Source organism: Aegilops tauschii, chromosome 3 (genome assembly GCF_002575655.3).
Source record: "Aegilops tauschii subsp. strangulata cultivar AL8/78 chromosome 3, Aet v6.0, whole genome shotgun sequence".
NCBI lineage: Eukaryota > Viridiplantae > Streptophyta > Magnoliopsida > Poales > Poaceae > Aegilops > Aegilops tauschii.
This window is the reverse complement of record NC_053037.3, coordinates 114,705,430-114,731,033: the sequence shown is the minus strand read 5'-3', so window position 1 is coordinate 114,731,033 and position 25,604 is coordinate 114,705,430. Positions and strand designations below refer to the sequence as shown.

General features: G+C 52.0%; 1 protein-coding gene across 1 annotated transcript; it reads left to right on the top strand.

Annotated features, from left to right (window-relative positions):
* Positions 1-18,509: 18,509 nt before the first annotated feature.
* On the top strand, positions 18,510-22,330 carry LOC109738812 (GDSL esterase/lipase At5g45910). The gene is made up of 5 exons (XM_020297913.4): positions 18,510-18,970; positions 19,102-19,317; positions 19,405-19,553; positions 19,658-19,931; positions 21,934-22,330. Exons 1-5 carry the CDS (start codon positions 18,727-18,729, stop codon positions 22,167-22,169), a joined length of 1,119 nt encoding a protein of 372 aa, XP_020153502.1. The 5' UTR covers positions 18,510-18,726; the 3' UTR covers positions 22,170-22,330.
* Positions 22,331-25,604: the final 3,274 nt, after the last annotated feature.

Below are 25,604 nucleotides of genomic sequence, written 5' to 3'. Positions count from 1 at the left end.
CTAAGGACGGTGTGAATAGTGCTGGGCTTGACAACTGGAGAGAAAGTCTCATCATAATCGACGCCGTGTTGCTGAGAGTAACCACGACATACCCATCGAGCCTTATAACATGCAAGACTCCCATCAGAATTAAATTTATGGTGAAAAACACATTTGCCCGAAACGATATTTGTATTGGAAGGGTGAGGAACTAACTGCCACGTGTTATTCTACAGAAGGGCATCATATTCATCTTTCATAGCTGCGGCCCAATTAGGATCTAGGAGAGCTGATTTGTAAGATTTGGGTAGAGAGGAAGGAGATAAAGATGCATGAAGATTGAGACGATCTTTTGCAGGTAAACGAAACCCGTATTTGGCACGTGTGCGTATGGTATGATCGTTAGTAGGAGCTGGAATGGGAATAGCATGAGCAGGAGGGGTGGGGGAAGATGTGGTGGACGCGTCCGGCGTAGCGGAGGAAGCGGACGCGGGGGATGGTGGTGAAGATGCGGCTGCAGGAAGTATGCCGCGTCAGAGTGTAATGTGTTTTCTTCTGCCGGGACAGAGGTGATGACGGAAGTGGTGGTGGCAGGATCTGCTACTGCGGCTGGTTTCGCTGGATTGGTCGGCGGGTGAAAGAAGGGAGGATGATTGCGACGAGAGGGACTAGTGGACGGCGCGGGTGAGTTGGAATCTAATTGTTGACACTCGGAAAAGGGAAAAAATCAGCAAATGTTACATTACGAGACACATGAACACGACCACTAACAAGATCTAGACAACGATAACCCTTGTGCTCGTCAGAAAAACCTAGATGGACACACGGGATTGAGCGCGGGGAAAGTTTGTTAGGAGAAGTGGAGTAGGAGTTTGGAAAACAAAGACAACCGAAGACGCGAATGTCGGAGTAATTTGGATCAGAGAGAAATAAAGAGAAGTAAGGAGTAGTTTGTGGGTTAACTTTAGATGGACGAATATTGAGTAAATATGTGGCCGTGTGGAGTGCCTCTGCCCAGAACATCGACGGCATAGAAGATTGAATAAGCAGAGTGCGAATGATGTCATTAAGAGTACGAAGAGAACGCTTGGCTTTGCTGTTTTGAGGGGAGGTATAAGGACAGGAGAAACGTAAGAGAATTCCATATTGTAGAAAGAAATTTTGATTTTTAAAGTTGTCAAATTCACGACCATTATCACATTGTATGAATCTTATAGGGAGAAAAGGTGGACCGAGACATAGCGTTGAAAGTTGAGGAATATATTATGAACGTCGGATTTGGTTCGTAAAGGAGAAGTCCAAACATAATGAGTAAAATCATCAAGAATCACGAGATAATACTTAAAACCAGATACACTTTCTATTGGTGATGTCCAGAGATCACAATGAAGTAATTAAAAAGGAAAAGTACTAGAGGATTGAGAGGAACTAAAGGGAAGGCGAACATGTTTGCCTAATTAACACGACTGACATATGAGAATCTCTATTACAAGGTATTGAAAATTCACTAAGAAGTGTGGATAACACATTTTTATTGGGATGGCCGAGACGTTGGTGAAACAGATCAACAGAGGCCACCATAGATGTTGGAGGAGCAGCGACCGGAGCACCATGGAGAGAATATAAATCACCGGAGCTATTGAATCGAGCGATCTCGGCCTTGGTCGGGTAGTCCTTCACAGACAAACCAAAGGGGTCAAACTCAACAGAAACATGATTATCAGTAGTGATTTGGCGAACATAAATAAGATTTTTTATAAGAGCAGGAGCTACAAGAACATCACGAAGAAGCAAAGGCTTAGTTGGGGATTGGATTTGAACCTGATCGACACAGTAAATAGGAATAGAGGATCCATCACCGAGAGTAATGGAGGGAAAAGGCGAAGGTGTGCAAGAAGAAAGCAAATTAGTCGATGCAGACATATGACGAGAAGCACCAGAATCGAAAATCCAATCCGTACCTGAGTTCCCTTGTGCAGCAAAGTTGTTCATGGCTTGTAGAAAAGTAGCTTGGTCCAGCTCGGAGTCGAAGTAGAGGCCGGTGTAGTCATGGGAGCTTGCGGGTGTGGTGGCGTCTGATGAAGCTATGTACCTAGGGTAGGGTCATAGGCCTGGCCTAGACGCCCTCCCCTAGGACACCACCTTAAAGCCAGAAGCATTCAATGAGATGTCATCATCCACTCGACCATGAAGAATTCCACTCGGAAGACTCGAAGACACTCGACCATGCCGTCAGTCGACAGCCAGAAGAGCTAAAGCCACTCCGCGCTGCAATGGTCGGACGTTTACTTCGTAGATTTAATGGTCATTATGTCTCTTTCTTACTAGCGTTACCAATAACGCCTCCCCTCTTGATGTACCTTAAACCCCTTGTAACGTGGGCTGGCTGGGTCCTGGCGCACACTATATAAGCCACCCCCCTCCACAGGCACAAGGGTTCGCACCCCCTGTAACACACACACACACACACACACACACACATAATTCAGTCGACCGCCTCCGGGCTCCGAGACGTAGGGCTGTTATTTCCTCCGAGAAGGGCCTGAACTCGTAAAACTCGCATGTACAACTTCGCCATAGCTAGGATCTTGCCTCCTCATACCTACCCCCCATTCTACTGAGCTTAGAACCACGACATTTGGCGCCCACCGTAGGGCAAGTGTCTTAGCGACTTGTTGGAGAAGTTGCAATTTTTCCGATTCCCATCATCATGGTTTCTCGCGGTGGATTGGCTGAGGGCCGAGCGATCCGTCTCGGTGTGCTCGTCTTCGTCGCCGATGACTCCGCCTGGCTCCAAGAGGCTCCACTCGATGTTTGGACGCTCCCCATCCGCGAGGCGACGCACTTTCGCGCGTGCGTCCGCGGCGTCCTTCTTCGACAGTCGTCGACTCAGTATCGGACGGCTCCTGTGGCGTCCTCACTCCTTGCTGTTCGCCGGCGCAAGCGTTCCAGTAGGTCGCGGCTTCAGCGGTGGGTAAGGCACGCGGTGGCCCGCCAGTCGGTCACCCCACAAGTTGCGGCAATCAAGCCCGACGAAACTCTCTACGGCCTGTTCGACCTGTTGACTGGCTCCGTCGAGACCGCATCCGAGTGCGACAGCAGTGACCCCGCGGCGGAAGTCTTGATGCTCAATGGACCATGCAGTCCTCCTGGCTTCCCCCGCGACGTCGGTGGCGATGGTGGTGGCGATCCATCGCGTGTTCACGAAGAGTACCGCCCCGAGCCTCTTTCTTCGCAGCTGAGGGAAGAGCTTCGCCGCCGTAACATGGATGCACTTCACACTCCTATCATCGGAGAAACCCCCGAGGCCCGGGCCTTGGAGGATGCGTGCCTGGCCAACTTGGCTGAGCGCACTCGATTGGAGAACCTCCAGCACGCACTCGACGAGCGTGCTCGGCAGCGGATCCCTGAGTCCAGTCGACGACAACTTTTTCCGCCTCCAACCCAGGTATACCGAACTCCGATTCAGAATCTCACAGCTGCAGCCCGAATAGCAGAGTCGATTCAGCCTTCCCAGTCGGAAGCTGGCAGAGGTTTGATGCAGATCCAGGCTTTACTCCGGGCCACAGGAGAGCAGAACTCAGCAGTATCTCAGTCGTGGAATAGGATTCATAGCGGATCAGTGATGGCAGACACAGTTCAGTCGGCTCACAGCCCAAGATCGCCTCCGAGGCGTGAGGGACATGGAGACCGGCGAGATCAGTACAGAAATCGTGAGCAGTATGATCACCGACTCGACCATGATGATCGTCGTCGAGTGCCCACTCCTCCCCCGAGGAGTGGGTCATACGTGCCTCGACAGCACGATGACAGACGCCCTCACAGTGGTGGGCGAAGAATTCCAGTCGACCCCCGAGAGCCGGGCTTTGATGTGAGATCTATTCTCGTTCAGGGCCTGGTTGACAGGAACAGAGCCCACAGAGAAGGTCATGATAGAGATTATCCGACTGGCAGCAGAGTGAATGTCTCAGGTCCAGAGTGTTTCAGCAGAGCCATCAGGGCTGCGGTGATTCCTCCCAACTTTAGGTTGGCGACTGGAGTTAGCAAGTTCACTGGTGAGTCCAAGCCTAACACTTGGCTTGAGGACTACCGAGTGGCTGTTTAGATTGGCGGCGGCAATGATGAAGTGGCCATGAAGCACCTTCCTCTGATGTTGGAGGGCTCGGCCAGAGCGTGGTTGAATCAGTTAGCACTTGGCAACATATATAGTTGGGAGGAACTTGCCCGAGTGTTTGTTAGAACCTTTGAAGGTACATGCAAACGACCAGCAGGGTTAACAGAGTTGCAATCCTGTGTGCAGAAACCGAATGAAACCTTGAGGGATTATATCCAGAGATGGATCATGTTGCACCACACAATGGAGAATGTGTCAGATCACCAAGCAGTTTGTGCCTTCAAGGAAGGTGTCAAGTATCGAGAATTGAACATGAAGTTCGGTCGGACCGGGGATATGTCTCTGAGTCGGATGATGGAGATTGCCACCAAGTATACTAATGGTGAAGAGGAAGACCGACTTCGGAGCGGCAAGCACAAAACAGTCGCCCAAGAAACCGGAGGAGGGAATTCCAGTCAGAAGCAGAAGCGCAAAGCTGAGCCAGCTGCTCCTGGTGAAGCCTTGGCCGTGACTCAAGGAAAATTCAAAGGGAAGCCCAAAGGGCCGTGGAATCCCAAGAAAGTGAAAGATCAAGATGGAAATGATGTGTTGGATTTACCATGCCACATTCACACCAAAAAAGAGAAAAAAGTCCATTTTACTACCCTGAATAAAGTTGGTTGTTCACTTTACCCCCTGACCTTTTTTTGGTTCCTTTACCCCCCTAAACAATTCCATACCGGACAAAAAAAACCCTGAGTAGTTTGCCCAGACCGGAAGCTGATGTGGGCACGGTCAAAGGTGGTATTTGACCTGGAGGTGGGTCCCCCTCGTCAGGTGGCCATGTGCTGGAGCTGGATGGGGCTGGGCGCGATGCGGGATGTCGGCGGCGGGACTCGCCGGATCCCGCCGGATCCGTGCGAGGGGCGGCGCAGGGGCATGGATCCGGACGCGGGGAGGTAGCAGGACACCGCAAGGATGACCGGCGCCGTGTGGCTCCGAGGCGGTCGGCCCTGGCATTCGAGCGTCGGCGCGAAGGGCTCCATGGCGCTATTAACGGCGACGGCGACTGCGGTCGGCGGGCAGGGGAGGCTGGCGGACGACGGGAATGGATGGATCCGGACATGGGGTTCGGACCCGGGCAGTGGCGTCGCTGGGAGGTCGCCGGACGGAGCTAATCGACGGCGGCGGCGCCATGACCGACGGAAGAAGCTCCTGCGCGAGAGAGGAATTTGAGAGAGACGGGAGAGTCAGGGAGGAAGAGGAGGGAGAAGGGCAGGGCGGCGCAGGGCTGGCCTAGGCTCGGGCGGCGACGCTCCGGCGGCCGGCCGGCGTCGGGGCCGAGCGGGGGCAGCGGCGAGGCCAACGAAGCGGCATCTCTATCTCAGCCGTGCCTGACAAGTGGGCCCCACCTAGGTCAAAACCACCGTTGACTTGAGCCACGTCAGCAGTAGGGGGAGACAAACCAGCCAGGGGGGTATTTCGTCCGGTATGATTTTGTTTGGGGGCTAAAAGGAGCAGAAAATAGATCAGGGGTTAAAGTGAACCACCAACTTTATTTAGGGTAGTAAAATGGACTTTTTTCCAAAAAAGATGAAGAGGGTAATCTCATTTACCCTAAACAAACCACTCGACAGTGTCGGCTCCTGATCCAGCAGTTCCGAGAGAAACAACCCAAGGAGAAGGAAAATGAGTCGGACAAGGGTGAGGATAAGGAAGAAGAAGAAGATGGTTTCCCCAACATCAATTCCACTCTGATGATTTTTGCTGATGTTGAGAGCAAAAGTCGACTGAAAGTCATTAACAGAGAAGTGAACATGGTCGCTCCGACGACACCCAGTTATTTGAAGTGGTCTCAGACTGCCATTACATTCGACCAGTCTGATCACCCACCGCGCATAGCCACCCCTGGGAGGCAAGCATTGGTGGTCGACCCAGTGGTGGAAGGCACTCGGCTGACTAAGGTGCTGATGGATGGTGGGAGTGGCCTGAATATCCTTTATGTTGAAACCTTGAAAGGGATGGGCATTTCGATGTCCAAACTTAGTGAAAGCAATATGAGTTTCCATGGGGTTATACCTGGCAAGAAGGCTGAATCACTCGGCCAGATCGCCCTCGACGTGGTTTTCGGTGATTCCAAGAATTTCTGCAAGGAAAAGTTGACATTTGAAGTCATGGATTTCCAGAGTGCTTATCATGCTATTCTGGGTAGGCCCGCTTATGCACGTTTTATGGCTCGACCATGTTACGTGTACCTCAAATTGAAGATGCCTGGTCCCAGAGGAGTGATCACTATCACTGGCAATCGGCAGAAGGCAGAAGAGTGCTTCCAGAAGGGCTCAAAGATCGCCGATGCACAAATGGCAGTAGTAGAATTGCAAGAGTATCAGAAAAATGCAGATCCGAGTGATTTGCTGCGAGCCAAGAAGCCTGCCATAGACTCTGCATTTCAGTCGTCCGGTGAAACGAAGCCGATTCATATTCACCCGACCGATCCAATGCTGCTCCGACTCACATCTCAACAACACTCGACAGCAAATAGGAAGAAGCGCTCATCCAGTTCCTCCGTGAGAACTGGGACATCTTTGCATGGAAACCTTCTGACATGCCGGGTGTTCCCAGGGGGCTGGCTGAGCACCGTTTGCGAGTCGACCCGAAAGTGAAACCAGTCAAGGAACATCTTCGACGGTCCGCCGTACAGAAGAGAAAAGCAATTGGTGAAGAAGTGGCTTGGCTCCTGGCAGCTGAGTTCATCCGAGAGATTTACCACTCCGAGTGGCTTGCCAATGTTGTCATGGTCCCAAAGAAGGACGACTCACTTCACATGTGCATTGACTTCAAGCATATCAATTGGGCCTGCCCGAAAGATCATTTTCCTCTCCCCCGCATCGACCTAATAGTCGACTCGACTGCAGGGTGTGAGCGACTGTCTTTTCTAGACGCCTATTCCGGGTACCATCAGATCCGACTATATGGACCCGATGAGATAAAAACAGCTTTCATCACTCCATTCAGATGCTTCTGTTATGTCACCATGCCATTCGGCCTGAAGAACGCCGGAGCCACATTCATGAGGATGATTCAGAAGTGTTTGCTCACTCAAATCGGAATGTGGAAGCATACATGGATGACATCGTGGTCAAGTCACGTGAGGGTTCCGACCTGCTGGCTGACCTTGCTGAGACTTTTGCCAACCTCAGAAGGTATGATATCAAGCTTAATCCATCAAAGTGCACATTCGGAGTTCCTGGCGGAAATTTACTCGGTTTCCTTGTTTCCGAATGAGGGATCGATGCTAACCCAGAGAAAGTTGGTGCCATCCTCCGAATGAAACGCCATGTGCATGTGCATGATGTTCAGAAGCTTACTGGTTGTTTGGCCGCCTTGAGTCGATTCATCTCTCGCCTCGGTGAAAAGGCATTGCCTCTTTACCGACTAATGAAAAAGTCTGACAAGTCCGAGTGGACTCCTGAAGCTGATGCAGCATTTGCAGAGCTCAAAGCCCTGCTTTCCACCCAGCCGGTGCTCGCCGCCCCAATCAGCAAAGAGCCTTTACTGCTTTACATTGCAGCCATTGGACAAGTTGTCAGTACAGTACTCACGGTCGAGCGGGAAGAAGAAGGGAAAGCCTATAAAGTTCAGCGCCCAGTGTACTATGTTTCTGAAGTCCTCACTCCATCCAAGCAAAGATATCCGCATTATCAGAAGCTTGTCTATGGGATTTACATGACCACGAAGAAGGTTGCACACTATTTCTCTGATCACTCCATTACAGTCGTCAGCGACGCACCATTATCAGAGATTTTGAACAACAGAGATGCAACTGGTCGAGTGGCAAAATGGGCGATTGAACTCCTTCCCTTAGATATCAAGTTTGAGGCAAAGAAAGCTATCAAGTCCCAAGCAATAGCAGATTTCCTCGCCGAGTGGATCGAACAACAACTGCCGACCCAGATTCACTCGGAACACTGGACCATGTTCTTTGATGGCTCCAAGATGCTGAATGGTTCCGGTGCTGGGGTGGTATTGGTATCCCCCCGAGGTGACAAACTCAGCTATGTTCTCCAGATTCACTTTGACTCCTCCAACAATGAAGCTGAATACGAAGCACTTTTGTATGGATTGCGTATGGCCATTTCACTCGGCGTTCGTCGCCTCATGGTCTATGGTGACTCGGATTTAGTGGTCAATCAAGTGATGAAGGAGTGGGACGTTAGAAGCCCAGCTATGACCGGTTATTGTAATGCAGTGAGAAAGTTAGAAAAGAAGTTCGAGGGGTTAGAGCTCCATCATATACCTCGACTGAAAAATCAGGCAGTTGATGATTTGGCAAAGATAGGTTCCAAGTGGGAAGCCATTCCCAGCAACGTGTTTTTGGAACACATTCATACACCTTCAGTTCAAGAAGATCCTTTCACTAAAGAGCCCCCACAGCCTAAGAGTACCACAGATCCGACTGAAGTCGAAGTTCCAGCCGTGGTCGATTTGATCATGGAAGTTTTGGTCATCACTCCCGTCTGGACAGTGCCATACATTGCGTACATCCTTAGGAGGGAACTCCCAGAGGATGAAGAGGAGGCCCGACAGATCGTCCGTCGATCCAAAGCCTTTACTGTGATAAGAGGGCAGCTATTCAGAGAAAGTGTAACCGGAGTCAGCCAGAAATGCATAACACCAGAAGAAGGTCGAGTGATCCTCAACGACATCCACTCGGGGACCTGTGGCCACCATGCGTCCTCTCGGACCATTGTGGCCAAAGCATACCGAGCGGGATTTTATTGGCCGTGAGCAAATGAAATGGCGAAAGAAATAGTCGACAAATGTGAAGGCTGCCAGTTTTACTCCAACATGTCCCACAAGCCTGCATCAGCCCTGAAGACCATTCCACTCGTTTGGCCCTTTGTTGTTTGGGGATTAGATATGGTTAGACCCCTGAGGACTAGTAGGAGCAGCTTCACTCATGTGCTTGTAGCAGTCGACAAGTTTACCAAATGGATTGAAGCCAAGCCTTCCAAAACTCTTGAAGCCAGTACTGCCGTCAGCTTCATCAGAGAGTTGACATTCAGATATGGTGTTCCGCACAGCATCATCACTGACAACGGGTCGAACTTCGATTTTGATGAGTTCAGAGCCTTCTGTGCTTCCCAAGGCACTCGAGTCGACTATGCTTCAGTCGCCCACCCCTAGTCGAATGGACAAGCTGAAAGAGCAAACAGAATGATTCTCAAAGGGCTGAAACCCCGACTGATGCGTGATCTCAAGCACGCGGCAGGAGCGTGGGTCGATGAACTTTCGTCATTGCTGTGGGGACTGAGGACAAGTCCCAATCGGTCGACTGGCGGAACTCCATTCTTCTTGGTTTATGGAGCCGAAGCTGTACTTCCGAGTGACTTGCTTCACAATGCACCCCGAGTTGAGCTTTTCTCAGAAGATGAAGCAGAACAGGCACGGCAAGATGCAGTTGATCTCCTGGAAGAGGAAAGGGAGATGGCCCTAATCCGGTCGACCATCTATTAGCAAGACTTGCATCAATTCCACGCCAGAAACGTGAGGGTCGGGCATTTCAAGAGGGAGACCTGGTTCTCCGAGTGGATCAGCAGAAACCACACAAGCTCGCTCCTGCCTGGGAAGGTCCCTTCATTGTCACCAGAGTGCTCCACAACGGAGCGTACCACCTCTACAATGTCGAGCACAAGAAAGACGAGCCGCGCGCTTGGAATGCGGAGCTGCTCCGCCCCTTTCATACTTAAGCACTCATTCCGTTGAGATGTAATTAGAAATACCTTTGTAGTTTGTTTATTAAAGACAAGAGCTTTACAGTCTTCTAAAATGATTGTGGTTGCTTATATTTGTATCTGAAATCCCCTAGTGGGTGGCTTAGCCACGAATCCGTTTCGCCTAAGTTTATAAAATCCTACCGAGTGGTGAGCAAGCCTCTCACTCGGGGGCTTAGCTGCGAATCCATTTCGCCTAAGTTTATAAAATCCTACCGAGTGGTGAGCAAGCCTCTCACTCGGGGGCTTAGCCGCGAATCCATTTCGCCTAAGTTTATAAAACTCTACTGAGTGGTGAGCAAGCCTCTCACTCGGGGTCTTAGCCGCGAGTCCGTTTCGCCGAAGTTTATAAAATCCTACCGAGTGGTGAGCAAGCCTCTCACTCGGGGGCTTAGCCGCGAATCCGTTTCGCCTAAGTTTATAAAATCCTACCGAGTGGTGAGCAAGCCTCTCACTCGGGGTCTTAGCTGCAGTCCAGTACTCGCCTAAGTTTGAAAAGTCCTACCGAGTGGTGAGCAACCCTCCCACTCGGGGGCTTAGCTGCAGTCCAGTACTCGCATAAGTTTGAAAAATCCTACCGAGTGGTGAGCAACCCTCCCACTTGGGGGCTTAGCTGCAGTCCAATACTCGCCTAAGTTTGAAAAATCCTACCGAGTGGTGATCCACCCTCCCACTCGGGGGCTTAGCTGCAGTGCAGTACTCGCCTAAGTTTGAAAAATCCTACCGAGTGGTGAGCAACCCTCCCACTCGGGGGCTTAGCTACAGTCCAGTACTCGCCTAAGTTTGAAAAATCCTACCGAGTGGTGAGCAAGCCTCTCACTCAGGGGCTTAGCTGCAGTCCAGTACTAGCCTAAGTTCGAAAAATCCTACCGAGTGGTGAGCAAGCCTCTCACTCGGGGGCTTAGCTGCAGTCCAGTACTCGCCTAAGTTTCAAAAATCCTACCGAGTGGTGAGCAACCCTCCCACTCGGGGGCTTAGCTGCAGTCCAGTACTCATCTAAGTTTGAAAAATCCTACCGAGTGGTGAGCAACCCTCCCACTCGGGGGCTTAGCTACAGTCCAGTACTCGCCTAAGTTTGAAAAATCCTACCGAGTGGTGAGCAACCCTCCCACTCGGGGGCTTAGCTGCAGTCCAGTACTCGCCTAAGTTTGAAAAATCCTACCGAGTGGTGAGCAAGCCTCTCACTCGGGGGCTTAGCTGCAGTTCAGTACTCGCCTAAGTTTGAAACACATCCCTATCCGCAAGGACGATGAGGTGCAGGTCGACTGCAACCTTCTCCTTGGAGCTACGCCACAAGTATAATGTGCGCTCCATCCTTATCCGCAAGGACGACGAGGTGCAGGTCGACTGCAACCTTCTCCTCAGAGCTGCGCCACAAATACAATGTGCGCACCATCCTTATCCGCAAGGACGATGAGGCGCAGGTCGACTGCAACCTTCTCCTCAGAGCTGCGCCACAAGTATAACGTGCGCTCCATCCTTATCTGCAAGGACGACGAGGCGCAGGTTGACTGCAACCTTCTCCTTAGAAGCTGCACCACAAGTATAACGTGCGCTCCATCCTCATCCGCAAGGACGACGAGGTGCAGGTCGACTGGAACTTCTTCCCCAGAGTTGCATCTCAAGTACAAAAAAAATATTCTGAGTGAAGAACAAGTTCCACTCAAAGACAAGCACAAGCATATTCGGAGATAAACCAAAGTCAGATAAATCCTAAGGTCCCGACCACGGATTAAAGTACTCAGGCATCAAGCCCGGAGGAGTTTAACGGTTACAAAATCACTCGGCATTCCGAGGCGAATTTAAGGTGGGGCATAAAAGTTTGTTCACTCCGCAGGAGGAGGGCTGGCAGGCTCGACGAATTCGTCCAGGTCGATTCCGTCGGCAATCCGAGTGGCAGAAGCAATGAAGGTCTCCATGAAAGATTGGAAGTCATGCTTCTTGGTGTTGGCAACCTTGATCGCTGCTAGCTTCTCTTCTCGCGCTTCCTTGCAGTGGACACGAACCAAGGACAGAGCCACATCGGCACCGCACCGAGCAGAAGACTTCTTCCATTCCTGCACTCGACCGGGAACCTCATGAAGTCGAGTCATCAGAGACTCGAGGTCATTCTGGAGCGTCGCCCCTGGCCAGAGTGCTGTGTCGATCCGCGACACCGCAACCTTCAGTCGAGCAAGATAGTCAACAACACCAGCAACGCGAGATTCCAGTCGGAGTACGTTCATGGCAGCCTCATCCTTCACTGGAGAGTTGATGGGGTCCAAGCTTGTTTCAACTCGCCCGGTCTCTTCCTCGAAGTTCCGGCAAAATTCTGCATGCGCAATTCAAGGATGAGTCAGTGGTTGTATGTCGAGTTGACAGTAACAAGTCAGTCGGGTCAAAGAAAAAACCTTCAAGCATGACGAACAACTTCTTTGCAAGACCTCCCAGATAGTTCTCCAGATTGTCCCTCTTGCAAGCAATGCCTTCCATCTTCTCGTTCAGATTTTTCTTGTCCTTCTTCAGGCGAGTTGCTTCCTTATTGGCTTCATCAAGAGCAGTTTTCAGCCTGTGTTTTCTTCCTCCAGTTTGCCGACTGAAGCCAGCTTCTGTTCGGCGAGTGCAGTTTTCTCGTCAGCTGCTTTCTGTGCGGCCGCAAGATCTTGGTCTTTCCTCGCCAGAGCTTGATTCATTTTCTCTGAAAAATAAGCAACACTCGGTTCAGAAAAAGCAAAATAAAATCCGGCCCAGAGACAAGTCAGTCAGCAACTTTTCTCTTACCAGTAGCTTCGTCCTTGGCCTTCTGCAGATTTGTCTTGGACAGTTCCAGATCGTGGTTGAGCTGAATCTGTTTTTTCTCCAATTCAGCAAAACGAACTCCAAGTTCACAAGATTTCTGTAAGCAAGAGACAGTCAATCGACAGATGGAAATAGTTACTTCAGAACAATGGTCCGATAAAGATTAGTTTGTTTTCAGACCGTAGTCGACTGCCCGCAGTCAACCACAGTCTCGGGGACTACACCCAGTGGGTGCACTTAGCGTGCCCCCACTGGTCCAGTTTCCACTCGACGTGGTCTGCCCAGGCCGAGTGTAAAAAAAAGAGAGAGAAGGGGATCTAAGACCATAGTCGACTGCCCGCAGTCGACCACGGTCTCAGGGACTACACCCAGCGGGTGCACTTAGCATGCCCCCACTGGTTCGGATTCCACTCGACATGGTCCATCCAGACCGAGTGGAAAATTTAGCTTCTCAGACCACAGTCGACTACCCGCAGTCAACTATGGTCTCGGGGACTACACCCAGTGGGTGCACTCAGCGTGCCCCCACTAGTTCAATCGACACATTCTAGTTGACCTAAGATACAAGTTTGCTCAGTGGCAAATCAAAACACCCAGTGGGTGTACAGATGCGAAGCGCAGACAGATGAAAAGATTCCTTGAAAAGAGTTTTCAGGTAGCATATCCTAACGAAACAAGCTAAAAGAGTGAGTCGGCAATCTGCTAACCTGGACGTTGCTCTGGAGAGCGGAGGTGGCGTCATAAGCAGCTTGGCTGGCCTCCCGCACCATCTTCATCTTCTCCATCATGATGCCCGCCTGGCGTATAGCCTCTTTGGCAGCACCCACCTGGTCCTCTTGGACGTGATGTGCAGCAAAAAGTGAAGGTGGATCGGGGGGAGTCTGCACGGCTGACGCTGAGGGCTGAGCACTCGAAAGTGGTATGGCGAAGGAGACGGAAGTCCGATTGGCATCGCCGGCGTCCTGAATTACCGGCTCCGCCACCGTCGTCGACTGAGGCGTCGTGCCAGCGGACGTTTTCCTATTTCTTCTCCCCAAGGGCCTCTGTGGTTCGTCCTCGTCGTCGTCGGGAAGATCAATGACGTTGAGAGGAGCTGTAAAAAGAGCAGTCGCCAAAAATTCATCCTTGTTGGTTGTACCGCAGTTCAGTCGACAAAGCAAAGACAAGATCACAAAGATTATACCTGGGTTGGAGGTGACCGCATCTTCCATGTCCTCATCCTCGTTTTTGTAAGCAGAGGTCCCAAAAGTAGCGGCACTACTAGTTTCAAGATTCATTCGGTCAAACCAAGGAAAAATAGACAACGCAGGATTTCGGGTAAAACTAAAGACAGGACACTTACGCAGAGGCAACAGGGATGTCGATTTTGATTCTGGGCAGCGCCTTTCGGGTCTTCTGCGATACGACCTTGGATTGTTTCGGAGCCTTTTCAGTCGGCGCCGGAGAAGACGTCCGAGGACGCTTTGACGACTGCCTAGTTTGAACGGTTGCCTTGTCGCGGGCGCTTGCGGGATCGTGAGTGAGCTTGGATCGCCTTTCCCTACGGGGAGGTGAGTCGACCTCTTCTTCATCACTCAGGTCGGAGCTCTCCTCATCCCCTTCACCATCAGAATGCCACTCGCCGCTCTCGCCTCCGCTCGCCTCGCCCTCCGAATCCTGCTCCTGCTCTCTGTTGGGCATCGAGTACATCTCAGTCAGGGCCTGGAAGACAACAATCAAGACAGAAATCAGTCGGGTGACAGCAAACAGTTACTTGATAAATCAAGAAGACACTCGACCATTTGGAGTCGTACCTTGTCTGTTTCGTACGTGTTGTTGAGTGGAGGGATCCTCCTGGATCCCCTAGGGTTATCTTTGTTGCCAGTAATACCCCTCAGCCACCCCTCCAACGTAGCTTCATCGACTTCCTCTGGATGGATCTGAGTGGTGTCGTCAGTGCCCGAATACATCCACATAGGATGGTCACGAGCTTGAAGCGGTTAATGCGTCGCCTGAGGAAGACCTCCAATGGATTCATGCCGGTTACCCCATCACGGACAAGCTGAAGTACTCGCTCGACCAACACCTTCACCTGTGCCTTCTCCTCTGGGGTCACTTTCAAGGCGGAGGGCTTCTCCACTCGGGCCATGGAAAAGGGGGGAAGTCCAGTCGACTGTCCTGGGGTCGGCTGGTCCTTGCAGTAGAACCAGGTCGACTGCCACCCTCGGACCGACTCGGGAAGGATCATGGTTGGGAAAGAGCTTTTACCCCTCATCTGAATTCCAAGACCCCCGCACATCTGGATCACATGCGTCCTTTCGTCACTCGGGGTGGCCTTCTTGACCGACTGAGAATGACACGTGAATATGTGCTTGAATAGACCCCAGTGTGGTCGACAACCCAGGAAGTTCTCGCACATAGACACGAAGGCAGCAAGATACACGATGGTGTTTGGGGAAAAGTGGTGGAGTTGCGCCCCAAAGAATTTCAAGAAACCCCGAAAGAAAGGATGGGGAGGCAAAGAAAACCCGCGGTCGACGTGAGTAGCGAGGAGAACGCACTCACCCTCCTGCGGCCGCGGTTCGGTCTCGTCCCCCGGGAGCTGTGCTGATTCATGGGGGATCAGTCCCCCCTCGACCAGATCGTCGATGTCGTCTTGACGGATCGCCGAGCGTATCCACTCGCCCTGGATCCAGCCGGGCAGCAGGCCAGACCTCGACGAAGATCCGCCCCGGCTGGTCTTCTTCCCCTTCGCCTTCGCCGTTGCTTTCTTCGCGCGCTCCAATGCCACTGTCTTCTCCTTCCCCATTGCAGCAGACCGGGCTCAAACGGAGCGACGGCACCGAGAGTGGAGGCAGATGCGGTGGAGAAAGCGGAGGAAGGAGAAGAATGGGAACGCGCTGTGCGAAAACCCCCGTCCGACGCCTTATATGAGGTCACTTCCGAGTGGCTGACTTGTGGGCCCAGGCGATCCGATCAAATCCCGCAACAGTCGCACATGCGATACGTGGCGAAAAAGGTGGCGTGGGGATCGAGGCACCCTGCCTAATCCGTCCCGTTTATTGCGGCTTCCTCCTCCCCGCGCGCTTCCCGAAATTCGAATCCCGCGAGATCCGCGGACAGCAGAGCAATCCGTCAGACGGAAGTTTTTTTTTCATATCAACACTCAAAGCTTGACGATGAAAGTTCACTCGACAAAACCAAGAATGGATCAAGGCGACTGAACAAGAAGTTGAAGTCTTCATGAATGTTCATTTGATCCCAGTAAGGCACATTCGAAGCACAAATATTGAGTCGGAAGGATTCTCAACTCCTTCTCCACTCGAACCCTGAACCATTCGGGGGCTAATGATGAAGCTATGTACCTAGGGTAGGGTCATAGGCCTGGCCTAGACACCCTCCCCTAGGACACCACCTTAAAGCCAGAAGCATTCGATGAGATGTCATCATCCACTCGACCATGAAGAATTCCACTCGGAAGACTCGGAGTCACTCGACCATGAAGACCGTCAGTCGACAGCCAGAAGAGCTAAAGCCACTCCGCGCTGCAACAGTCGGACGTTTACTTCGTAGATTTAATGGTCATTATGTCTCTTTATTACTAGCGTTACCAGTAACGCCTCCCCTCTTGATGTACCTTAAACCCCTTGTAACGTGGGCTGGCTGGGTCCTGGCGCACTCTATATAAGCCACCCCCATCCACAGGCACAAGGGTTTGCACCCCCTGTAACACACACACACACACACACACACACACGCATAATTCATTCGACCGCCTCCGGGCTCCGAGACGTAGGGCTGTTACTTCCTCCGAGAAGGGCTTGAACTCGTAAAACTCGCGTGTACAACTTCGCCATAGCTAGGATCTTGCCTCCTCATACTTACCCCCATTCTACTGTCAGGCTTAGAACCACGACAGCGTCGGCAGTAGGGCCGACATCGGCGTAAAGAGAGAGGCACGATCATTGTACTGCTGCATGTAGGGGGGCAATGGAGCGCCATAGGATGCATAAGGACTGGTGTTGTAGATCGGTGGCGCGTAGGCGGGAGCAGCGTGGTATGCGGCCATCGGCTGTCTGGGCGCGAGGACGGGCGCGGCGGTGTGAGGGCGAGCACCGGGCTGCCAGCCACCAGTATAGGTAGGCGGGGCACCATATGGCGTAGGGGCGGACCAGGGCATAGGCCACGCCTGGACTAGCCCTGTCCATGGATCAGGAGATGGGCGCCATCCGGGGCGGCGGTGGTGGTGCAGTTGATGAAGCCGGGGGCGGTGTTGGTGCAGTTGGTGGAGCCGGGGGCAGAGCAGGAGCGGGCGCCGTGCGGAACTGCGGTGGCCTAGGGTTTTTGCCCCGGTAGTTAGGACTTGGACGCCAGCCGGATGGTTGAGGAGGTGCTGTTGGTGGAGGTGGCGGTGGCGGCGCCGACGCAGGCGGGCGAGGAGAAGCAGTGAAGACCTGAGGACGGGAGTCCTTTGTAGTTAGGGCACGATCGGCCCATTGGAGCATCGAGCGAACCTCGGAGAAGGAGGGACGCGGACGCATCATAGGGATGAAGGAGGCCTGCTTCTCGAACCGCTTGCTGAGGCCAACGAGGAGGACGTTGATGAGCTGGCGATCGTCGATCGGATCACCAAGTTCGCGGAGTTCATCCGCGATCGCCTTGAGGCGTTGGCAGTAGACGCCGACTGATGAATCACCTTGCACCGTATTTCGAAGCTCGGTGTGAAGATTGTTGGCGCGAGCGTCGAGTTGTCCTGGAAGAGCTGATGAAGGGCCGCCCATAGATCGTCGGCGGAGGCACCGTCACAATGGACGAGATTGAAGATCTTTGTGGAGACTCGCATGTAGATCCATTGAATAATGGCGAGATCATTCTTGACCCATTGCGGATCATGAAGTTGAGGTAGAGAGTCGTCGGCAACGTAAGAGCGGAGATTGCATCGCCCAAGGTGGACGTCGAAGAGGTGACGCCAATGGTAATAGTTGTGAGCAGCAAGGTCTAGGGTTATGGGGATGTAGCGGCTAATATCGGAGATGGTGTCAGTGAAGGAGATGGAAGGGGGCATTGGTGGGAGTAAAGCTAGAGTAGAGGTAGAGGCGGAGGAGGCCGTGGCCGCAGCGACCTTGGCGGCAACGATGGTGGCGCGCCGCTCGAAGTAGCCGGGCGGTGGCGGGGCTGGCGGGTTAGCCATATCCTAAGATCGAAAATCTGATACCCTGTAGAATTGTATTGAATAATTGTTGATGCAATATTGTGCCAGTATAAGAGGTATATATATAAGAGTCAAGCCGCACCTGACCTAGCCCTATTACAAATTGAGTAGGAGTTCTAATCTTATTACAAGTTGTATTCTAACAAGAACATCTTCGGTAATTGTATTTGGCTCCTAGGTGCATATGCACCCATTATCGAAATACACATTTCGAAAAGTAAAAAAATTCGGAATAAAAATACTGCATGTATATCCGGACATTTTATGTGCGTGCACAAGGTTTCGGTGAAAAACGATATTTTTTGTGGCTTGTGTAAAAAAGACAATTTCTGATGCTTCATTCTAACTATTCACGAGGCATTTCTTTATCTTTTTACACAAGCCACAAAAAACGTCATTTTTCACGAAAACCTTGTGCACACACATAAAATGTCCGAATATACATGCGGGATTTTTGTTTGAAATTTTTCCATTTTTCAAAATATGTATTTTGATAATGTGTGCATAGGCACCTAGGAGCCAAAACACCGTTCTCGAACGTCTTGGAGATTATTCGCTCAAGCAAAAGAAAAGAAGAACAGCTTGGAGACTATTGACCTTGCTGGCTGGCTAGAGTATTCCATCGCGCTCATGTCCTGACTAAATCATTCGGCCCCACTCTCTCCCCGGAACCCAAGACTTGATCAAACTATTGAACCAGCCAATACTGTCGCACTTTGATCAAAAGATCCTTCCATTACTTTAAGCACCACCACCGTACGTACACACAGCCGGAGACCATCTCCGCGCAAGGATTTAAACGGGCGAGCCGATCGAGCAAAGGCATTAAAGCTCGGACAGGTCTCCGCCGGTACGTGACGCCAACCTCGCGGGAAGCGCAAGCACAATCCGGCGTCTGCGCGCGTGCGATCATGATGATGAGGCGCCAGTTATCGGTCTGCGTCCTCCTCCTGCTCCTGCTCGCGGGGCAGCAGGCGGCGGCCAAGAAGTACGCCGCCATCTTCAACTTCGGGGACTCCCTGGTGGACGCCGGCAACCTCGTCGTGGACGGCATCCCGGAGTACCTCGCCACGGCCAAGCTGCCCTACGGCATGACCTACTTCGGGTACCCCACCGGCCGCTGCTCCGACGGCCGCCTCGTCGTCGACTTCATCGGTAATTGATCGATTGACTAAGCTGGATGATCATCATCAGTTTCTCTCGTCTTGGTTAGTCTCAGCTCAGCTAGCATTAGCAGACGTCATTTTCTCAACTGTGTTTCGGTTGTCTTTTGCGCGCATGAGCAGCGCAGGAGCTGGGGCTGCCGCTGCTGCCGCCGTCGAAGGCGCGCAACGCCACGTTCCACCACGGCGCCAACTTCGCCATCACCGGCGCCACGGCGCTGGACACCAGCTACTTCGTGGCGAAGGGGCTGGGCAAGACGGTGTGGAACTCCGGCTCCCTGCACACCCAGATCAAGTGGCTGCAGGAGATGAAGCCCAAAATCTGCAGCTCCCCCGAAGGTTGGTTGGTCACCGATCCATACATGCATCTCAATTAGTTACTTGAACGTGTAAGCTGATGTGCATGCATTGGCTTGGTCTGATCAGAGTGCAGGGGCCTGTTCCGGCGGTCGCTGTTCATCGTGGGCGAGTTCGGCGGCAACGACTACAACTCGCCGCTCTTCGCGTTCCGCCCGCTGGAGGAGGTGCACGAGTTCGTGGGGGACGTCGTCAACTCCATCGGCGAGGGAATCGAGGTAATTAAGCGCGCATGCATCCACGTGAGTCCCCGGCCGCCGGCCTGCCGTTCAATTATAAAAATCTCATTGCCGGCCGGCGCGCTCGACGATCGATCGTGCAGAAGCTGATCGCGGAGGGCGCCGTGGACCTGGTGGTGCCCGGGGTGCTGCCGATCGGCTGCTTCCCGGTGTACCTGTCCATCTTCCGGAAGCAGCCGGAGATGTACGGCGGCAAGAGCGGGTGCATCAAGGACCTCAACACGCTGTCGTGGGTGCACAACGTGGCGCTGCAGCGCAAGATCGTGGAGCTCCGGAAGAAGCACGCCGACGTGCGCATCATGTACGCCGACTACTACACGCCCACCATCCAGTTCGTCCTCCACGCCGAGAAATGGGGTGAGTCAACCGTCCCTCTCTCCTCCCTCTGTCTCCCGCCGTGGTTTTGTCTTGGTTGTCTGTCGTTTCATCTGTCTCAGTTCCTCTCCGGCATGGTCACGGCGGTTTGCTGCTTGGTAGTCACGGAGTAGTTCGGTTCGTTTCGGCAACGTGGACGGGCGCTGACATGCTGGGCCCACCACCTGTCCACGTCACCTTTTTTTGAAGTCAAAAAAAGGGGACATAAATAACTTTCACTTTTATTCCAGAAAACTCATCAAAAATCCTAACAAAAGCCAGAGCTTGAATTTTGCAAAGGAATTTGAATCAACGACGCCACATGAATAATTAGTCATGAGGTGGCGTGAATCGTGACCACCACAAGCATGGGAGGGGAGCTGGGGAAGGGACGAACGGGAGAACAAAAGAATCAACGGGGTGACGGGAGCGCGCATGCATTTCCGGGCGAACAATCCAAACCAGTGGTTGGCCCGAACGCTCCTATTTTTGAGAGGTTTCGTGAGCAAACGCACAAAGACCACGGACCCTTCTCGTGAACGGGATGCGAGGATAAATTTCCCTGAAAAAGAAGCTTCGCTGTCTAGCTACTTGCATTGGCCGGCATGGCATGGCTCGATCGCGTCGTCAACATTGCAACCGATTAAGAAACGTGGCCGGGTACTCGATCCCACCGATTCTAATTTCGTAGGCGCGTACGTGATGCATGACGAGGTTGATGTGACACCTAACTAAACGACCGATGACATATCTAGCCAATCGATCAATGGAACCCCACCCCCATACTAGTACTACATTCTTTTGCCCTGAATGTTTGAAGTGCCATTTATGTGCTCAATTTATCCGGGCAAAGTTTTGAGAAAAAAATCAGTCGAAACCGCGTATATAAAAATTACCACTCCTAGTACAAGAACTGTCTTGGCATGAGTATCTCTTTCTAGTTTATTTGGTTACACATGGTAGAGACGGCTAAGCCGAAACCGTAGTGTATATATAAAAAAATACCTGCTAGTTTTACTATTGTATTCCGAAGTCTCACTGGCGCCTTGGTTGCTGATCCATGTGAGCCGTAGAGCATTGACCTGTTGATGATCAACTGATAGCAGTTGTATAACATGGGCGGCTAGCAATTTGGGATTTAACTGAGGCAATTGGAATGTTGGGGTTTTTATGCTGGACTCGAGTGTCATCAGTAGAAAAGGATGAAAACAAATGCATAGAATCGGCCGGCCCTGACGATACTTTAAAAGTCATTAACACTTCTTAGAAGTTTAAACATAACTAGGGAATACAAACTACGATCATCAGAAGTACAAAAGCAAAACAACACATGTAGCTGTGTGGTTACACCTGTATTTGGGGCCATCCGCTTGGCATATTCAGCTTGTCTGTACTGTACATTTGGAGAGGCCGGCTCCCCCCTATCGTTTTCGCCCCCCTAACCAAGTAATCATACAGCAATCAGGCACAGTCAAGCATGCATTATTCGCCCAACTTGGTCTTGGTTCTAGTACATGGTAGTATCACAGATATGTGTGCACATCAGTTTAATTTCTAATAAGGAGAAAACGACCGCTCGATATAATTAATTATGAGTAGATTCAGTCCAACAGGCCGATTATTTCTTTGATGATGGAAGCAATTGGGCAGGCAGGCAGCTGGTGTGCCGCTGTGCACAGATTCCTCACGGCATTCATTTTCAATGCTGAAATTGTGATGACCCTGAAAATGTTGCTAAAATATGTATACTCCATGCCCGGTCAATTTGGAATAGCGCTGCTTAATTAGTGGAAGGTTCCGCAATGCTCTCTGTCTGGTCCATTTTAGTTGCCTCTCTCACGAAAGAGCAGGCAAAAGGGAGGGTGTCCGAGAAGTATGACGCACGTTGTGATCCGGGCAATCCGGGTTGGAATCGGACAACGCATTCTAGACATTTGTCTATCTTATCTATCTATCTGTATAAGCGACCATAATAATAATAGTTGTGATGGATGCTTGGTTGCAGGGATGCTGAGGCAGAAGCCGAGGGCGTGCTGCGGGGCGCCGGGCGTGGGGGTGTACAACTTCAACCTGACGTCCAAGTGCGGGGAGCCGGGAGCGTACGCGTGCGACGACCCGTCCAACCACTGGAGCTGGGACGGCATCCACCTCACGGAGGCCTCCTACGGCCACATCGCCAGGGGCTGGCTCTACGGGCCCTTCGCCGACCCACCCATCGTCGGCAACCGGAACCTCGAGTAGTACTGTAGCAGCAGTGGTACAGGGCTTGTTTTTGCGTACATGCCACCTGCACATGGGTTTTACTACTGTATGTAGAGAAAGAAAGGAAAACAAGTCAAAGAACACACATGCCTTGTGCAGATTAATTGATTGTTAATTAATTGGTTCTGTTTGCGAATTTATTCCTTATTTAACATTTGATGAAAAGGGCATAAATATGGGCCGCTGCTACACGTAAACCGGTAGATGGCAGGGATTTTTAAACCGCCTTGACAGCCGTTGATTTACGTTGATTAGGGCCGCTTGATCTCTGGAGTCTGGACCATCACTTCCATCCCAAATACCCCTATATCTCTCCCGCAGCGACTCTACCCAGCCATCGGGTATATGCATATTCGTTTCCCAAGTTGCGGCAGCCCCGTCATCGGTCATATCACAGGAAAACACGACGAGCTCACCATGCACGGCCACGGCTGCACACCCGGGGTGCAACAATGACGCTGCTGCGACCATCCTTGAAACACCGGCAATGCTCCGGCAGCCCCGCAATGCTCCAACGAAACACCGGCCGGTGATCTTCGTTGCAGCACCGGTGATGCTCCGACGGCCCGAACGATGCTCCATTGCAGCAATGGTTGTCGTGGTTCTAAGTCTGACAGTAGAATGGGGGGTAGGGATGTAGAGGCAAGATCCTAGCTATGGAGAAGTTGTACGCATGAGTTTTACGAGTTCAGGCCCTTCTCGGAGGAAGTAACAGCCCTACGTCTCGGAGCCCGGAGGCGGTCGACTGGATTATATGCGTGTGTGTTACATGGGGTGCCAACCTTTGTGCATGTGGAGGGGGGTGGCTTATATAGAGTGCGCCCGCACTCTGGCCAGCCCACGTTACAAGGGATTTAAGGTACATCAAGAGGGGGGCGTTACTGGTAACTTCCGTAATAAAGTGTTATAAATGGCTATTAAGTCTAGGAGTTAATGCTCAACCGTTGCTGTGTAGAGTGACTTTAGGTCTTCTGTCCATCGAGTGTTTCTTGTTACAGTCGAGTGATCTTGACTCCTCCGAGTGGAAATGTTTCTGGTCGAGTGGGTGATGGTACCCCTCGAATGCTTCTGGCTTTAGAGTGATGTCCTTGGGGAAGGTATTTAGGTCAGGCCTGTGACCCTATCCTAGGTACATGTCCTCATCATTAGCCCCCGAATGGATCAGGGTTTGAGTGGAGAAGGAGTTGAAAATACTTCCGACTCATTTTTCGCGCTTCGGGTGTGTCTTGTTTTGGATCAACGAACCGAGGTGGTGACACCAACTTCTTTTTCAGTCGCCTTGATCCATTCCTGGTTTTGTCAAGTGAACTTTTGCTGGAAGAGATCCGAGTGCTAATGTGGTGGAGATCTTCCGTCTGACAAGTTGTTCTGCTGCCCGCGGATCTCGCGGGATTCGAAATTCGGGAAGCGCGCGGGGCGGAGGAGGCCGCAGTAATCGGGCTGGATAAGGCAAGGCCGCCTCGATTCCCGCGCCGCCTTTTTTTGCCACGTATCACGCGCGCGACTGTTGCGGGATTTGATAAGATTGCCCGGGCCTACAGGTCAGTCACTCGGAAGCCCATATAAGGCGCCGGACCGAGGTTTTTGAACAGTGCGTCCTCATTCTTCTTCTCCCTTCTCAGTTTCCCCCACTGCGCCCGCTCCTGCCCCAGCGTCGCCGCTCCGTTCGAGCTCCGCCAGATGCGATGGGGAAAGACAAGACGGTGACTCTGGAGCGCGCGAAGAAGGCGACGGCGAAGGCGAAGGGGAAAAAGTCCAGCCGGGGTGGATCCTCGTCGCGGTCCGGTTTGCCGCGCGGCTGGATCCAGGGCGACTGTATCTGGTCGACGATCAGCCAGGAAGACCTCGACGATCTGGCGGAGGAGGGGCTGATTCCTCACGGATCGGCGCGGCTCCCGGAGGATGAGACCGAACCTCGACCGCGGGAGGGTGAGTGCGTCCTCCTTGCCACTCACATCGACCGTGGATTTTCTCTGCCTCCGCATCCTTTTTTCCGGGCTTTCTTGAATTTCTTTGGGGCACAACTTCATCACTTTTCCCCCAACACCATCATATATCTTGCTGCTTTCGTGTCTCTGTGCGAAAATTCTTGGGTTGTCGACCACACTGGGGTCTCTTCAAGCACATTTTCACGTGTCGCTCCCAGTCGGTCAAAAAGGCTAACCCGAGTGACGAGAGAACTCAGGTGATCCAGATGTGTGGGGGTCTTGGGATTCAGATGAGGGGTAAGAGCTCTTTCCCAGCCATAACTCTTCCTGAGTCAGTACGAGCATGGCAGTCGACCTGGTTTTACTGCAAAGACCAGCCGACTCCAGGTCAGTCGACTGGACTTCCTCCTTTTTCTATGGCTCGCGTAGAGAAGCCCTCCGCCTTGAAAGTGACTCCAGGGGAGAAAGCGGAGGTGAAAGTGCTGGTTGAGCGAGTGGTCTATCTCATCCGTGAGGGTGTAACTGGAATGGATCTGCTGAAGTCTTCCTCAGACGACACATTCAGCCACTTCAAGCCCGCGACCATCCGATGTGGATGTATTCGGGCATTGAAGATTCCACCAGGTGCACCCAGAAGAAGTCGACGAGGATACGGTGGAGAAGTGGTTGAGGAGCATCACTGGCAACAAGGATAACCCCAGAGGAGCCAGGAGAATCCCTCCACTTGACCAATCCTACGAACCAGACAAGGTCCGATTCTGAATTACCGAGTGTCATCTTGATTTAACATGCAACTGTTTATGCTTCACCGACTGACTTTGTCTTGCTTGTTTTCTTCTAGGCCCTTACTGAAATGTATTCGATGCCCAACGGAGAGCAGGAGCAGGACCCGGAAGGGGAGGCAAGCGGAGATGAAAGCGGTGAGTGGCATTCCGATGGAGAGGGGGACGAGGAGAGCGACGACCCGAGTGATGAAGAAGAGGTCGACTCTCCTCCCCGCAGGGAAAGGCGATCCAAACTTACTCACGATCCGGCGAGCGCCCGTGACGACGCGACCTTTCAGACTGGGCAGTCGTCAAAGCGTCCTCGGACGTCCTCCCCGGCACCAACTGAAAAAGCTCCAAAGCAGTCCAAGGTTGTAGTGCAGAAGACTCGAAAGGCGCTGCCGAGAATCAAAATTGACGTTCCTGTTGCTTCTGTGTGAGTGTTCTTCTTTCGCTTTTACTCGGCGTTCTGTCATGTTTATTTTTCCCTTGGTTTGACTGAATGAATCTTGAAACTGGTAGTGCTGCTACCTCTGGGACCTCTGCTTATAAGAACGAGGATGAGGAAATGGAAGATGCGGTGACCTCCAATCCGGGTACAATCCTCGTGATTTTGTCTTCTATTTGTCGATTGAACTGTGCTATATCCAATCGGGTGATGAAACTTTGGCGACTGATCTTTTTACAGCCCTCAACGTCATTAACCTCCCCGACGACGACGA

Bases quoted from the DNA above. Each gene is read 5' to 3' on its own strand.
- LOC109738812 (XM_020297913.4), top strand. From the start codon at position 18,727: ATGATGATGAGGCGCCAGTTATCGGTCTGCGTCCTCCTCCTGCTCCTG. The intron at 19,318-19,404 runs GTTGGTTGGTCA...TGGTCTGATCAG, and splicing joins AATCTGCAGCTCCCCCGAAG to AGTGCAGGGGCCTGTTCCGG. The intron at 19,932-21,933 runs GTGAGTCAACCG...GCTTGGTTGCAG, and splicing joins CCTCCACGCCGAGAAATGGG to GGATGCTGAGGCAGAAGCCG.